General features: G+C 49.4%; 2 protein-coding genes across 3 annotated transcripts in view; one reads left to right on the top strand and one right to left on the bottom strand.

The window, feature by feature from the left end:
* Positions 1–8071, top strand: part of BRD3 (bromodomain containing 3) — a 39474-nt gene extending 31403 nt beyond the window's left edge. For both annotated transcript variants that reach the window (XM_057371535.1, XM_057371534.1), the window contains exons 8-12: positions 374–565; positions 870–1105; positions 1612–1904; positions 3695–3823; positions 4431–8071. In XM_057371535.1, coding sequence (XP_057227518.1) covers positions 374–565; positions 870–1105; positions 1612–1904; positions 3695–3823; positions 4431–4546 — 966 coding nt within the window. In that variant the 3' untranslated portion in view covers positions 4547–8071. The remainder of the gene's footprint in view (positions 1–373; positions 566–869; positions 1106–1611; positions 1905–3694; positions 3824–4430) is intronic.
* Positions 8072–12075: 4004 nt separating this feature from the next.
* On the bottom strand, positions 12076–14620 carry BRD3OS (BRD3 opposite strand). Its single transcript, XM_057371536.1, has 2 exons — positions 14557–14620; positions 12076–14316 (listed from the first exon to the last, which is right to left on the bottom strand). Exon 2 carries the CDS (start codon positions 13766–13768, stop codon positions 13499–13501), a length of 270 nt encoding a protein of 89 aa, XP_057227519.1. The 5' UTR covers positions 13769–14316; positions 14557–14620; the 3' UTR covers positions 12076–13498.
* Positions 14621–17196: the final 2576 nt, after the last annotated feature.

Genomic DNA, 17196 nt, shown 5'->3' on the forward strand with positions numbered 1-17196 from the left:
AGGTGTTGGCAAATGCATCTTCCAGAGTGTGTTTAGTTCAGGTCCAAGATTTCAATTTAGAGATCCACGTGTGAATCTGCTTTTGGCACCTACAAGGGAGTCCGTGATTCCTCCAGCCCTTGGGAAGAGCCTCATTTCCTGTGCAGGACTGTTGTGCTCTTCACATGGTGTGAATGGACCCAATACTATCTAAAATATGAAAATCCTTGGTTTTAAAGTAATGGGAGAATTTTYTTGGGTTTTCCAGATGGGCATACATATTCTGTATACCATTATTTACTTGTAGTGCACAAAGCCCCTGCCCCGATGTATTTAAAAGGCCGGAATGAGCTGTTTGTGACCCTTTTGTCACCAATTTCTCTCTTTTTTGCAGGATGTGTTTGAGATGAGGTTTGCAAAAATGCCCGATGAGCCTGCAGAGGCCCCCCCTCCACCTCCCCCAACAGCCCCAGTGGTGAGCAAAAGCACAGAGAGCAGTCACAGCAGCGAGGAAAGCTCCTCTGACTCCGACAGCTCCGACTCGGAGGAGGAGCGGGCGACGCGGCTGGCAGAGCTCCAGGAGCAGGTACTRCACCATCCAGGCTGTGTGTCTGTGCATTAGACAGAGCAGAGCAGCAGGAATTRTGTCCTGAAAAATCCCATTCACACTGGGCTGCAGGAAAATTCTCCCCTTCCCCAGTGCTATCAGTGCAGGTTTGATCTAATGTTTTTCTTCAGGATAGTTTTTCTCAGYGCCTCCTTCTGGGGTCCCAAAATAKGAGCTGCTTGATTTTTGACTTTAGGATATACTTATATCTTGGGATGTAGAGGGAAAGGGTTTATAGAGGCCTCATTTACCTTGCCTTGATGAATTTTCCTTTTCCCCCCAGTTGAAAGCCGTCCATGAGCAGCTGGCTGCACTGTCGCAAGCGCCAGTGAACAAACCAAAGAAAAAAAAAGAGAAGAAGGAAAAAGAGAAGAAAAAGAAAGATAAAGAGAAGGAGAAAGAAAAGCACAAAGTAAAAGCTGAGGAGGAGAAGAAACCCAAGGTGGCTCAACCACCAAAACAAACCCAACAAAAGAAAGCCCCAGCTAAGAAAGCAAACAGCACAACCACAGCTAACAGGTGAGAGCCAGCTTTCTACAAGGTGCCTTGAGGGGAGAGCCAAGAGCTTCCAGCCTGTCCTTAATTCCTGGGGAAGCTCAGTAGTTGTTAATTTGCTGYTGAATACTGTTCCCATTCCCAGACAACTCCAGGGAGYCTTTAACTTGGAGCTGGCAGTGGAACCATCATGTTTTCACTGTCCAGCTCTTTGAATCCCTGCCTGATTGCTCTCAGATAAGGTTTTTGGGGTTGCCTTTTGTGCAGCCACCAAGAACGTGCCATTTCATGGCYGCCCCCCTGCTGCTACTTGGGCTCGTTGTCACACTTCACAGGGCTAAAATACAATAGGAACACAACAGCTGATCCCAGACTGCTGAACTTTTTCTGCACTGGTGCTGCTGTTCCAGCCGTCTGACGAGAACTTCAAAGCCAAGAGCATGGGGATGTTTGTTACAAGCGAGTTAGGAAAGAAAAAGAATTCATTGCTGTGTCCTCACGAATGTTTTCATGCTTGACAACCTCCCCAGGCAGCCCAAGAAAGGAGGCAAACAGGCATCTGCAACCTACGACTCGGATGAGGAGGAGGAAGGGCTGCCCATGACCTATGATGAGAAACGACAGCTCAGCCTGGACATCAACCGCCTGCCCGGGGAGAAGCTGGGCAGGGTGGTGCACATCATCCAGTCCCGGGAACCTTCCCTCAGAGACTCCAATCCCGACGAGATTGAAATAGATTTTGAAACCTTGAAGCCCACAACTTTACGAGAACTGGAGAGATACGTGAAATCTTGTTTACAGAAAAAACAGAGGAAACCGTTTTGTAAGTTAACCTCCCAGGGCATGTGTTCCCCCCAGCAGCTCTTGGGCTCAGCTCTGGAGTCAGGGCATGTGTACTGAGGTTCTCTTATGCACCTGTTGGGTATGTGATGACAGGAATTTTTAGAGATTCTTTTCTCTCAAGGAAATGTACAGAAACTTTCTATTTTTCTGTATTCTTTCTTCCCGTGGTGTCCTGCTGCAGAGACCTGGAGAGCCACTGTGTTCYTCTGCAAGACCTGTGGGATGCCTTTATTACTTACTCAGGCTCTGGAAGGCCCTGTAAAGGTTTCAGTCTCATTGTGTCAGGTGTTATGTGCACACATCTGGAAGGATCAAATTTCTTATCCTGAATAGTTTAGCATCTCATTGGGAAAGAAACAAAAAACGTGGTTGGGATCCAAACCACCAAGGCAATAAATGATTTGCACAAGGTTACCTGGTTACCTGTGGATTCTGGTTGTGTCTGAGTTGGGTATTACCCCAAAACTGCTCTTTCTGTGTGGCCTGATCACCATATTGCCCTCACCCTCTATCAGATCAGAGGGTGAGTGTCAATCTGCTGCTGAGTGTGTGGTTCAGTGTGGGACAGACTTTGTGTCTTGTCCAGCCCTTGCGAGTTTAGCTCCAGCTGGACAGCAGTAGGATCACTTCCCTGGCGTGGTCCTGGCCCTCTAGGCTAAGGGAGTTTTGTTTTTAAGGCTGTGACACAAAAGTTACCCCCTGCTCTTGCAGAGCACCTCCATTCCTTCCCCCCAGGATTTGCAGGAAGGCCTAAGCAAAGTGCAGACTTCGACCCTTCTTTTTGCTTTTGTAATACACTGCTTTATTTTTTTCTCCTGAATCCTTCACTGTTGGAATAGCTCAGGAAAGGATTTTCCAGAGTGCTTAGGAACAGGAAGCATCCTTTAAATTTGGAAAGAGCACAGAGTAAAAGAGATAACCTCAGATGTCCACCCTGTGAGCCTGGCATGCCTGAGCCTGGCTGGACTCTTGTGCTGAGTGTTCCCTCTTGGCACTGTGCTTTCCAGATTTCATTTTTTTGTTGTTTTTTAAAAAAATCATTGCTTTTAAACAGCTCACAGAAMTGTAGGTATTTCCTTGCTGGATCAGGCAAAATATCTGGCTCCCATCTTGTGCTTCCAATCGTGGCCAACACCTGTGTTCAATTACTCCTTCTCTGGAGGAGTATTTCCTTTCCTTGGCAGTGTGAGTGTTGCTGGTACTTCTCACCCTTTCCAGCCTGATGCAGTTACATTCCTGTTGTCTGCCAGCCTTCGCCTTGGTTGGTTTTTAATTTGCCTTTGTTTGTTTTGTTTTCTGTTTAGAGCAACATAARCCACAGTAGATTCTTGTGTGAAGGGATCGGAAGTTTTAATGGCAGATGCTTTACTCCTGACAACCTTTAATGGGACACTTTATTTTACAGGGCAGAAAACCCATGTAACAATTCTGTAATTACAAATCTGTAATTATTGACCATATAACTGGCTGGTAAGTAATCTGGAATGACAAGGTTATTACATGGATATTTCTATCTTCTAAAATACTTTCCAGAAGATCTCTCTTAAAAAAAAAAAAAAGTGCATGTTACAGGCTGGTGGTGACAGAATGAGCAAGGCAACTTCAGGTGTTGTCTTCTCTCTGGGATGTGTAGTTGCTGTGTGAGCACTGGATCTTGGCAGTGTCACTGCAAGGTGTTCACACAGATGTACATGCCCTGTAAAATAGTGATGTCCACTCTTTTCCCCCGCATCTCTGCGGTTTCAGAAACTCTGCGTTCCTCCCCCACAGCTGCCAGTGGCAAAAAGCAAGCAGCAAAATCAAAAGAAGAGTTAGCTCAGGAAAAGAAGAAAGAACTAGAAAAGCGATTACAGGACGTCAGTGGGCAGCTAAACAACAACAAGAAGCCTGCAAAGAAAGGTAATGGCTGTGGGTTTACTGTGACAACAGCACCCCAAAAGGGGGGCAGACATCCTCACAGGGTCAGAATCTTTATGTAGCCTTGGGTTTGTCTCTGTGATAGGAAACTCTCAGGGAGTTGGGGCTGGGTGCTGAGCTGCTGTGTCCCTGTCCAGATGGAAACTCCTGGGTGGCAAATAGGATGGGTCTGGGAGGCAGTTCAGGCCTCAGAGGGAGGAGGATTTCCTTGTGTTAGCCTGGKGTGCAGCCCATAACACAGAGCATCTAACGTGGTTTCTCTCCAGTGTGGGATTAAAAAAATCCCAAACCCCCACGTAGCTCAGGATGCTCTGAAAGGTTCCCCCAATGCAAAACTGCTCCTAGCTTTCACGAGGGGTGTTTCCTGTGCTCAGAGGTGGCTCTGGGGTGCTGTGGGGTGTTGTAGAGCTCCTGTGTGCATCCCAAACTTCCCTGGTCAGCTGCAACCTAAGCATCCCTGTCACCCCGTGGGTCAGTGAGCTGCCTGGGCAAAACTGGCAACAAAACCACGGAGGATGAAGGCTGCGGGCAACCCTTCTCCGTTTCAGTTCCTTGTGAGTGACCACATCCCTGCCTTCTTCCCCCGCAGAGAAATCCGGCTCCACTCCCTCCGGAGGCCCCTCCCGGCTCAGCAGCAGCAGCTCCTCCGAGTCCGGGAGCAGCAGCTCCAGCGGCTCCAGCTCGGACAGCAGCGACTCGGAATGAGCTGGGGACACTTGGACACAAATCCCACACCTCCCTCCCCACGCTCTGCTGTGTCCCCTCCCCTCCTTAACCCTCYCGGGCCACGGTGGTCAGGTTTTATCCCCTCTGTCTTTTTCTCTCACTTGTTTTTTTTTTATTTTATTTTTTAACTCAGTGTTACAAAAAGTATCTTCTTTTTTTTTTTGGGGGGTGGGGGGGGAGTTCTCTTTTAATAGGTCAAAGATCTTTGAGTGCGTGTGTGTGACTAGACTTTATGACAAATAGTTCCCTTTGCATAAAGTCTCTAAAATTTACAATTATCTGGAGAAAATTGGTTGAAAATGGAAGAACTTTGAGCTCTTAGCAGGAGATAAATAGAAAATTCTGCAAGGTTTGTAGTACATTTCCCTTCCAGCCCTTCTCTCTGCCCAGAATATTCTCTTTTAATGAGCCTGCCTGGCTCACACAAGGTAAAAACCATCTTTTTTTAAAGAAATCTCTGTAAAATGGTACTGTATCTGAAAGATGTTAGCTTTTGAACTAGTTGGTGTATTTGTTATTAGCACTAGTATTCTTAATCTCCAAGTCTACAGTGTGATGAAAATGTCAGATGCTATCATCTTTTTACATAAAAACAACAAAAAAAATCCAAAAAAATTCTCATGTACTGTGGATTGCTAACATGCTTTTTTTTTTTTAATCTTGGTAGAGGCATAGACACCTGTTCAGGAAGGCATTGAAGCATGAATTTAACTTTTTAAGCACACRAGCAATAGAAGTGATTGCATTTCTTGGTTTTAAAAGCTTCACTTTTCCTGGGGACTCGTTGGGAAGAAGGGAGCCAGGGACACACTCAMATTTCTTGGGAATGTTATTTTTAACATTAAACAGAGAATTTCCAGGAAATGGATGCTCTCTATGGAAGTTTTCATTGAATTGAGAAGAGCTTTTTTGGCTGGAAGTTGTCAGCTGGAGCCTGGAGTGATCCCTGCAGTGACCAGGACAAGTCATGTGCCCATTACTGGACACATCTTAGGGATTTTCTCCATGACAAACACCTCAGTCTGGGCTTAAAATAAAGCAGCACTTGAGCTCCAGCTGAGGCTGAGCTGGCAGGGGAAGTGGAGAGGGATTTTGTGTGTGTTTGGGCTTTTTTTGCTTTTTGAGTTTGCTTTGTTTTTTGTTGTTTTTTTTTTCCTTCTCCTCRTCATTCTGGTAGTGAGCTCCTAGAAGGGGGATGCTCCTGTGTCAGGCAGGGTGCAGGTTCCAGGCACTGAAATGTTTTACCTCAATGAAAAGGAAAAAGAGGGGAAGGAGAAGAAAAAAAAAAAAAGAGCTAATTTTTTAAAGCTTGCTATTTTTTTGAGTCCAGCCTAACGTTTTGACCCGCACTGCTGCAATACACTCTGTTTTCAGTGTCCCTAATTTCATGTATATACCATGACTTTATTTATTAATAAACACCATTGGTTGTTTCAAAGGTAATAAAACCTAACAAAAGCAAAGCTGGGGTTCTGCAGGCCAGCAGACAGGCAGACTTTTAATGAGGTTTGAACCAGATTTAAAAAAAACAAAACAAACAAACAACAAAACAAATAAAAATCCACAACTTTATTTATATCCCTTGGACTTTATACCTACAGGTGCTACAGTCCAGTTTCTTGTGTGTCTGGTGCTCTGTCATGTTTGGTGTGTTTATTTTTAGGGTTTTTTTCCCTTGTCTTTTTACCCCAGCCCCCTTTTTTTCCTGTTTTGTACAGATTTTGGAGACATACACTTGGATACAATTTTATTTTCTCAGTAATATTTCCAGTTGTCTTTTTTCCCCCTCCTCCTTTTTTTCAGATTTTGGTTGAACAATGGGGGTTTTATCCTTTTATAATCCAATTTTAGGAAAACACCAGTTCTATAATTATATAAAACCTGTAATCTGAGGGGCAGAAGTTTTATTGTAAATTTTTTATTGTAAAAAAAAATATAAAGTTTAACAGAGAGTTCTGCTTTTCCTTCTCCAGCACCAGCCCCTAAAGCTGCCTCTCTACTGTGGAGTAGCCCTAAAATTCACCTTCCTGTGCTCTCCCAGTGGTGCAAATTGCTCCAGTTTTTATTTTCCCCACAGATGAGTGACTCTGGAGGGATCCTCAAGCCCAGCACGTGATTTCCTTTGCACACTCRGCCTCCAGGAGCTGGGACAGGAGATGCTGTGCTGGGCTCTGGGCTCWGGGGGATGTCCCTGTGCTGGGAAATTGGGAATCACAGCATTCCAAGGTTTGCACTTCCAGCTGCATCCATRCTCAGCTCCCAATCACTCCCTGCCCATCAKCCAGGGGTGATTAGCTGGGCACTCRGGCCTTGCAAAATCTGCTGGTGGTGACCAGAGATCATTTCCCACAGCATTTGAAAAGGAAAATGTTCTGATTTTTACTGAAATTCATGGTTTTTCTTTTCTATTAACAATGGTGTTATTTTAGTTCTGATTTTTTTTTTAATTCTGCCCTTAAAAAATCCTCCCCCCCAGACAGATCCTTGGTAATATATTTTCAGAATTTACTTTGAGGAAATGTAATATTCACCTAATTAAGAGCTTGGGTTTCTTTTTAATGGGGTTGGGTTTCACCTGTGTTTCTCCTGTTGCCTGCGACTTGAATAATCTGAATATTTTAATGAATAATTGCACCTAATTCACTGCCACGGCCTTTGGATAAACAAACTCCCASTTTTCCCTTCCTGGGACCTTTTCCTGAGTGCTTGAACCTGAGCTGTGCTGCTGATGGGACGTGGTGGTGGCTTCTGTTGGGAGAACAAACCAGAGCCTGTGTTGGAGGCCACACAAAATCTGGGAATGTGGCTCTGGGAGCATCCTCTGCCATCAGGAACAGCCCCTGGAACACACAGACATCCCTCAAGGAACCACGGGGCTGTGGCACCCAAATTRATGGGAAAGTTGGAGGCAAAGGGGTGAGAACCACGTGGGAAGTGATGGGGAAAGGCCTGGTCTGAGAGCGGCTCAGCGCTGGAGGAGGATCCCTGTTTGAGCTGGAAAATCATCCCAGCCTGGGGATTTTCACGGAAAACAACCTCCAAGGGAATGGGAACAACCACCTGCACATCTTCGATCCACCAGCTTCAACTTGGGCTTCCACTTATTGGGAAACTTCTCATGGAAAGTGAGGTGTTCTCGACGGAATGGAGCAAAGAGAAATCCATTTTGGCATCGCCAAGGAAAGAAAATGATGATTCCTCACTTCCAAATGTTGTCCTTACACTTTTCCATTCTCACATTGTTCGTAGTGCTCATTATCCCCACCCTGTTTATGGGGGTGCCTCCTGTACATCCCAAGTTTCTCCAGGAAAGAAGAGATGTTTCCARTCCAGAGTAAGTAGCAGCAGCCCTTAAATGAGTTGGGAACTGAACCAACAAGAGCATTTATTTAACTGAGTTTTATTGCATGACATGTCAGTCCAGATGTCACGGATTAACTTTGAAATGATCAAACACAGAACGTTTGAAAGAACATTTTTAAACTTAAGAATAAAAAAAAAAAAAAAAAACAGTCCAGATGTCACGGATTAACTTTGAAATGATCAAACACAGAACGTTTGAAAGAACATTTTTAAACTTAAGAATAAAAAAGAAAAAAAAAATTATGGTAGAATTTTTCTTGAATGAACAAAGTTTAACTTTGTTTTCCAGGGGAAACTTCACTGAAATCTGTATGATTTCATATGTATGCATACACACAGAGTTTTATTGAAACTGCTTTTTTCGGACKAATTCCTGTTTTGACAAAATACCTGACCAGACCTTTCTCAATCAACCAGCATTACTGCACCTTTTAAAAACTTTGTGAAACTTTTCTTTGATTGTAAACTCGGCCTGTCTCATGGCTCGGTGGGACCAGAGGGAGATCCACATCCTGGGGGCTCAGACCCCAATCCATCACCCGAAGGAATCTCTTGGATACAACAGCTCKCTGCAAACCAAATGTGTCATCTACACGAAAATCATTTCAATCTTTGTATTGACGTGGTTTTAACCTTTCCTGCCCACTGGGTTTGTAGCTGTAGGACTGATGTTTCAGGACTGCTGGGAGGGTGGTGCCCCCCAAACACCCACACAGATCATTTCTGTGTGTGGAAATCCTCAGCTGCGTTCCCCAGAGGTCTCTTCCCTGTTCTCTGTGTGGTAGAAGCAGACTGCAGTTACCTAATTAGTTTTTTCTCTGGTTTGGGGACTTTTAGACCAGTTTTTAATTTTTTTCCTTGTTTTGAAAGGAATTTTTTTTGGGGTTGGAGCTGAGGGGAAGGGATCGGGCCACGACAAAGACAAACCTTTTTAGTAGTGGATTTTAAATTCGCAGTCTCTTCTCAACCTTGAGCAGTTACCACTAGAGCTAACTGTGGGCAGGCTCTGCATCGTTAAAGAGAAATTTAGGATTCCTTACACAGCAGCATTATCTTGCTTGAGCTGCATTTTGTAAAGAAAATGGTATTTGCATATCTTTTTAAAATGTCATTTTTAAAAAATAAACCACCAGCTAGGATTTGACACAGGCCACGTAGAACACAGCCCTGATACTGGCATAACCAATCCAGAAAGATTTGTTGTTGTATTTTTGTTTTGTTATTTTGGGGTTTTTTTAATATTTAAAAGAAAAAAAGAAATTGTTACTTTTTCTGTATGATGTGCATGCAAATTTACCGTAACTCTTTTTCTTAAAACTTTTTAGTGCCATTTCTAGTATATTCCTGTAAATGTCAGTTATTGAAAAGAAATGAGTCAATGTAAGTAGTTTAGCTTGTTTATTGCAAATTGCTGGCCTCAAACAAAACAGAATTAAAAAAAAAGAGTTAGAAAGTAATCTTTGATGTTACTGGTAATCACGGACCCTGGTCCTGGGGCATTTGTTTTGTTTTCATAATAAAAAGAAAACTTGTTTTGTGTGTGCAGTTTGATCCTGTATTTTCCCCTCTCCTCATATTTTCCAGGTGTGACAAACCTGGAGTGAGCAGAGCCAAGAGAGAAACACAAATCTSTTTATTCCTGGTGTAATTTGGGAGTCCTGGGTTATTTGGGAGTCATTTTGCAGTTTCARTGGAGTGTCACACTCAGACTGGGGCAAGTCTGGGTGTCTGAATCACAGCTGAGCATCTGGAATAGAATTCCTTTAAATCTCCCTTTTCTTGGTGAGGGAAACTCTGCTGCTTCCATGTCCCAGGGCAGCCAAGGAAGGGCTTGGACTCTTGCCAGGATCCTACAGTTTGTAGGGTCTTAAACTCTGTGAGAATTGTAGGGTCTTAAACTCTGTGAGAAACTGAGGTAAGTTGGGCTGGAAGATGAGATTTCACCCAGGTTTGCTGCTGCCTTTGAAGCCACCAGGACCTGCAGGGAGCAGGGGGACTTTGTCACCTGCTCCACCAGCCCWGGGAGCTCAGGGTGACCTGGAAGGCACAGCTTGGGAAGGAGGAGCATGGAGCAGCTGGTCCCAGTCCCAGCAGAATCCTGGCATTGCTGTGTGGGGCCGGGATCTATTTTGGTCATGAGACAGCAGGAGGGGGGTTGGTTTTGCAGTTTGGTTTGTGTGCAAGGTGAGGTTAGCACAGCCAGGCTCCCCAGGGTTAATCTTTCTCCAGCCCTGTTCCTGCTCACTGCCTTTCCCAGCCAGCATCTCCCGGGTTTCAGCAAAGCCRTTTCACTGCTCTTGTGTCAGTGACACTCCCACGGGAGCTCTTTGTTCAACCTGTCCTCAAACAAGCTCCTGTGAGCCAGGGGAGGGTGTTCTGCAGCATTTCCTGCTGAGTTATTTCCAGGGGCAGCCAGCAGAGCTGTTTTTTGCTGGCTGGGAGGGRGTTGAGGAGAGGCAGGACAAGATTTGAGTTCAGCTCTCATTGGTATTTGTCATCAGGTGTGCCCTGCATCAAATCTTGGGGCCAAATTTGGGGACACTGAGGAGCTGGAGTGAGTCTGGAGAAGGGAACTGAGCTGGGGAAGGGCTCAGCCTCCAGAAAAAAAAAGACTCGGGGGCCTTTACACCCTCTACAAATCCCTGGCAGGACATTGAGGTGAGCTGGGGCTTGGCCTCTTGTCCTGGGCTGCACCAGGGAAGGCTCAGGGTGGACATCAGCAGGAATTTGTCCATGGAAAGGGTGGTCAGGTACTGGTTTGGAGTCCCAATCCCTGCAGGTGTCCAAGGAATGCCTGGATGTGGCACTGAGTGCTCAGGGCTGGGGACAGCGTGGGGATGGGTCCCAGGTTGGATGTGACAGCCTCATTTGATGATACTCTGATTCCATGTGCCATCCAGAGGCTTTCCTGGTGCTGAAAGCACTGCTGAGCTCAGGGCTGCTGGGGAGACTCCCCTACAGCTCCCAGGAGCCTCAAAAAATAACAGAAAACTCCTCCCTCCCATCTGGGGATGGGCAATGCCAAAATCTGTCACCCATGGCTGTGCAGGGGAAAACCAGCTGCTCACAAAGCTGCATTCAAACCATTTTAATGCACTTTATCCAAGAGGCTACAACAGTGTTTGAAACGAGTGCATGACCACCACACAACTCACAGAAACAGCCACAGCAGCCACTCCATGACCCTGCTGTGACCARTGACACACAGAAATGGAAAACTACAGTCACATTCACGGAGATGGAAGGACAACTCATCCTCTTCTTCCTCTACAGTCACATCCAGCCTCCATCCTGGAAGAATTTATGCACATTCTTACGGGTTTAGTCTTGTATAGTCCAATTATAACACTCTGCAAAATAACTGAATTTTGGTTCACCAGCCACGTTAACAAAAAGAGACTGATTATACCCAAAATAAGCATCTTCCTGACTGAAATTAAAAAAAAAAAAAAGAAAATAAGTGTTGCATTTCTTTTTCTATAAGAAAAGAAAACGAACAGCTGGTTTGGGGGATGTGCTGTTCCTTAAAACTCCCAGAGTTCACGCGCTCCCCAGGGCTGGCCTGGAACCCACCTCTCCTGCTCCTCCAGGTGAATCCACCTGCAATTCCCAGGGGAGCTCTCAGATCAGCCTCCTGCCCGTTTGAGTAAATGATCTCCTGTTCACTCAGCCAAGACCTGGAGGCCCAGGTGGGTCACACATCCCTGGCACTGCTCCCCCGGCGCCTTGCCGAGCCTTGCTGGGTTTGTGAACCTCACTCAACGCTTTCACCCGGTTGGAAAACATTTATTCACGGAGTTATTTCTCCTCCAGAGCTAGTCCTGACAAAATCAAGAGGGTTATTTGTGTGCAGAGCAATGCACGGGTCTGCAAAGCAGCGAGGTCCAGCAGCAGGTTTAAATCTACGAGCACACACACAAGGTATTGAACACCAACACATGCAGAAATAGTGCTTCTAAAAAACAATGAGCTGCCTGTTGTTTGCAGTGCTGTGGAGCAGGGCTGAGAACACCAAACCTCTACGATTTCACTGGAAAACAGGTGTGTTCTGCTCAGTACATCGAGTTCAGCAAGGTTGAGTGTCTGTGTGTTGTGGCATTTCACCCAMAAGGGAGAGGTGGAAGAGATTCTTCACTGTATTTAAAAAAAAAAAAATATAAATAAATAAAGTGCTTGAAAAACGCAAAGGAGGTTGTTGATAAATAGGACAGAAGTAATGACTGTGCCTAATAATAGGCAGGTAAATAATCCATACTGAAGCTGACATCCAATACTGATTTGCCTGGAGTTAAGCCTGAGCCCAGGCACTGCTGGGTYGGACACATGTCCCAGGCAGGGCAAAAAGGGACTCTGTGACCTCAGGCCAAYGTTGCACTTTAATGCTGAACCCTGGGCACATCATTCACACCCCTGGAAGGGGTGGTTTTGCTTTTAACAAACATTCAGGTGCTCGCTGGGCTGAGTTGCTCAGCATGATCTTGCCTTGAGCCAAATCAGGATTCAGCAGAAACTTAAACCTGAAAGCAGCAGCCTCTGTGCCCAAGCAGGGCAGTGCTTTCCCCTCCTAAAACCCTTCAGGTCATYGAAACAACTTTTAAAGCCAGACACAACTTTTAAACTACATGCACCAAACCTACAATCCAACCCCAACTAGAAGTTAAACCCTTCCAAGCTACTGCATGCRCTAAAACTTGAATGCAAAGCCAACTCCAACGGCCTCTTTAATTGTCACCCATCTCAGGAGAGGGGATGTGCTGTTTTAGGGGTTTTCTGATGTCCCTTAGGATATTTATTTACAGCTTTCTTCTTGTTGCTTCCCTGGGGCTGTTCCTCCCTTCTGAGCTGTTCTGTGGGCCTGTGAAGCTGTGCTATGTGAAAGGAGTCCCCTGATTCCAGAACCCCTGTTATTCCCATCTCTCACCCTGTGGGATCAGAGAGTGCCCTTTGCTCTGTGTGAAACTCCAGCACACCATTCCTACCGGGTGCTCTGAAGGCTCAGATTAAAATCCCAAAACATTCTTTCCCCCTTCCCACAACAAACCACCCTATTACCTGCCTGTGAGAGACAACTTCCAGGGCAGGAATGAAAAGGAAACAGGGCAAACAGAACAAAGAATGGCCAGGTGGGTTTGGAGRTCAACTTTCTAAGAGCACAGCCTGGGTGGGAACAGATCTGAGCTCGCCTCTGTCCCACCAGCATTCCCAGAGCTCTGGAAAAAGCACCAGGACTGGCCAGTGAGGGTGGCTGGGGACAGTGCCCGAGTGCCAGCGGGTGTTTCACAGGACACACGAGCCACTTACAAGCAACACATGGTCCAGCACGGCCCCTGCCAAGATGCTGGGCAAGCAACAGGCTTGAGAGCTCCCCGGCCACACTGGGTTTGTCAGACACACGCAGTGACATGCAAAATGTGAGTCTATGAACAGCAAAACCAAACAGAAACTTGGGCTTTCCGGGCCTCTCCCGGGAACGCCGCTTCCTCYGCAGAGAGGATGGAGCACGCCCACCTCCCCCAGCCCGATGCAAGCCTGCTTCCTCTCCACGTGTGGATTCCTACGGGAAATGAATTACATAATAGCACAAAACTTGGACTGCCCCGTGTCCCTGGAGACGTCCAGCTTGTTCTTGTCCCGCACCAGGATGGCTTCGTTGCCGTACTGCGAGTACCACATGCTCCTGCTGCGGCTCAGGTAGGTGTTGGGGGGAGCCGACTCCAGTTTCTGCTGCTGCTGCTGCCAGATGAGCAGAGAGGTGTCCCTGTACCTGAGGCGGGCGTAGCCCTCGGACAAAGCCTTCTCGGGCAGGGGCACCCTCCCGTTCATCAGCGTGTCGCTCATCTCCCCCACGAGAGCTCCACAAACGGGAGCTCCTTCCCGACAGCTCCGAAATAAACCCCGCTGGGTCTGTCCRGGTGGATGGCTGCTGCTCGGAGCTCAAGGGAGAACATCCCAAGGGACGGCTCTGGGGATCCACAAAGCGGGAGCGCCGCTCAGGAGAGGGAGGAGGGCTCCGAAATCACAACAGGCAGCCTGGACTCGCTTAGAAACCACGGCAGGACTTGTGGAAGCTCATCCAGCGGTGACAGCGCGGGGTGTTTCATGCCGGGAAGGGCCCACACGTGCTGATTGTTGACAGTCCGTGGAGCATCCCCGTCCGTGCGAGCGGGTCTGGACGAGCTCTGCCTCGCTGGAGAACGGATCCCGGAGCCCTGCGGAGGTCAGAGCCCGGGGGTCAGCGGTGTTTAGGCCGGTGCGTGGCCTGTCCCTCGCTGTCGGGAGGGATGGACGGAGCCGGGCTCGTCACGTGCTCAGGGATGCAGGAGAAGATGCTGCTCGGCCCTGCCGGTGGTACCCGAGCTGGRGGGACCGGCACCTCCCGACGGCACCTGCGGGGCACAGCGGGGTCACCCCACGGGCTGGCAGCGGGGGTCTCTGCCCTGCCAGCCCTGCCAGCCCCCCTTTCCCTTCCGCACCCCCCCGCCCGCCCCCAGACCCTTCCGGCGGCACCGCGCACCGCCCGCGCCCCCCGCGGGTATCCCGCACCCCCCGAGCGGGGATCCCGCACCGCCCGTCCCACACCGACCCCCAAAGCTCCCCCGAGCCCCCCGGCCGCCCCCCGGCCCCACCGTGCTGCGCTCCCGGCCCGGCCCGGCCCCGGCGCCGCTGCGCTCGGCAGAGCGGCCACCGAGGCTCCTCCCGAGCGCATCACGGCGGGAGGAGCCACGGCCGGGGCGGGGGCACCGGGGGAGGGCGAGAGCGGCGGGGATGGAGCGGGGATGGGGCGGCTCGGGTGGGTGCGGGGGTATGGCAATGGGGTACCCCGAGTGGGGTGCCTGGGTCGGGGTATGGCAGTGGGGCTCCTCGAGGTGGATTTGTGGGTCCGTATATGGCAGTGGGGTTCCCCGAATGGGTGACTCGGTTCAGGTATAGCAATGGAGCTCCCCGAGGTGGATCTGTGGGTCCCAGTATGGCAGTGGGGCTCCTCAAAGTGGATTTGTGAGTCCCGGTATGGCAGTGGGGTACCCTGAGTGGGTGTGTGGATATGGGGTGTGATATTGGGCTCCTCAAGGTGGATTTGTGAGTCCGGATATGGCAATGGGGCTCAAGGTGAATTTGTGGGTCCGGGTATGGCAGTGGGGCTCCCCGAGGGGGTGCGTGGATATGGGGTGTGATACTGGGGCTCTGGCTCCATACTGGGAGCACTGGGGCTGACCTGGGGCAGTCCACTGCTGTCCCCCCAAGGGGCTCTCCTCTCCCGGCTGCCGCGGGTGCCGGGGGGTCCCAGCTCGGGGATTTACAGCCCAGTTTCCCTTCTGGGTGCGACAGCCGCGTGTTCTGGGAGGGTGCAGCGACCCTCTGTGCCCACATTTGCGTGGGGTGGGGACAGGAGGGGACAGCCCCGTGCCCTGCCAGCCTCATRCCCCCGTCACTGTGCTCTGCGTGGCCGAGCAGCCCCTTCTTGACCCCCGCTCGCCGGCGCCGCTCGCCCCGGCGCCGCTCCTTGTCCCCGCCGTCCCCCGGCTGGCGCGCTCCGAGATGCGTTTTGAAGAGAGCTGCAGGGCTTATTCTTTTCCTGATGATGCTAAATTTAAGCTCTCAATCTTCTTATCTGCTGTGAAGGCAGCGCCATCTAATCTCCCGCGAAGGAGCCGATGCATTTATCCGCGCAGAGCCGCTCCGGGCGCCGCTGCCGCTGTTCCGCTCGGCCTTGACGGACACAAACAAGAGGCTGTGGTTCGCTTCCGTCAGAGGGAAGGCATGCTGCAAGTCCCTGCTCCCAGGAGATTCAGGCCGAACACAAAGAAGAAGGAAAAAAAAAATCACCGCGCTATTAAAATGTTTATTATCAGAAATATCCTGATTTTGCTGTTTAATCTGTCTCCTGCTAGTGCAGAGAAGYCAGCTCTGACCCACTCGTGGAAGCRGCAAAATTCTTTAGTGGACAAGATTTAGGTTTTTTTGAGGTGTTTTGGTTTTCTCTGAAAATTGACTGGCTCTGTTATCATCAAAGTCTGAGCATGAAGGAGAAGTGGGGTGAGTGCAGTGCCGAGATGGGGCAAGGAGAAGGATTGGAACCTGCTGAGCTCCGAGAGCCACCAGCTGCTCTGACCCCTCCACTGTGTGCCCCTGAGCAGGGACAGTCCCGAATAAACCACGGAGGCAGCAGCAGTAGAAAGGATGAGGTGAATTCCAGCTGCTACTCAGCCCATGGTTCGTTCCTCTCCTCCTTCCACCGAGGAAACCCCTGCTTTGCTCTCCCTGAGCTGCCTCCGGCCGTTCCTCTGCTGGCCTGGGTGCTTTTCCTGGGACTGTGAATGCTCCAGGTCTGTGATTTGGATGGGAAATCTGTTGGGGTGGAGCCCAGTGGAGGATGGTTGATGATTGATCAGCAAGGATGTCCCAGCAGTGCAGTGATGGTGTTGGGAGTGTTAACTGATTGTTATTGGAGTTTGGCACAGCTGAGACATCCCAAAACGAGAGTTTTCCGCACAGAAATGCCCAGGGAAGTGCCAGCTCCACCTGCCTGGTGCCCGGAGTCCTTTCCCAGTGGAGTTGCACTGTCAGGCTGGACACAGTCCCAGTGGCTGAATGCTCCCGCTGCTCCAGTTCAAGARGAGAATCCAGTTCATCCCTTCTGCCTGCACTGAGCTGTGCCAGGCGGGTTTTCCTGCTCCTTTCCAGGGTGGCAGTCACTCTTCCTCCATGGCCAGAGGTGTCTCCTGCAGGAAGAGAGGAACAGGAACTGTGCTGGCAGCACCGCAGGGCCGTTAGGGGATGATAATAACAGCGAGTGTTTTGGGGTGCACCCTGTCTGGGCAGGGGATCAGGTGTGGGGTGAGCCAGACAGAACATTATTGTCTGCACCCAGCAGTTCCACCCGCAGCGCTTTGGTGGCCCTGGCATTTCCATCTCACTGATAACCCAGCCAGAACTGCTACCGAGCAGCGGGGCTTGCACAGCTTTCCTAAAATAGCTGCTGAGAGGAGATGGCAGCATGGAAGGGCGTGCTGTAAATGGCACGTAGGCTGTGTGACAGCTGCCGTGCCAGCAGCCGGGCCGGCTCCTGCTCTGGGGACCCTGGCTCCAGCTGCAGACACGTCCCCTGGCAGCCGGCACGGCTCTGCTGCACGCTTGGGCTGATCCAGAAGGTGGCAATGGCAATCCACAGATTGGCTGCCGGGGAAAGGAGGATTTGCTGGCGGTACGGCCCTGCTGTTTAAGGAGTGTTTTAAGGGGGCTGCTTTTCTGCACGTGGGGAGCCAGCT

Source organism: Malurus melanocephalus, unplaced genomic scaffold (assembly GCF_030028575.1).
Source record: "Malurus melanocephalus ecotype Western Australia unplaced genomic scaffold, MMel_1.1 scaffold_149, whole genome shotgun sequence".
Lineage (NCBI taxonomy): Eukaryota > Metazoa > Chordata > Aves > Passeriformes > Maluridae > Malurus > Malurus melanocephalus.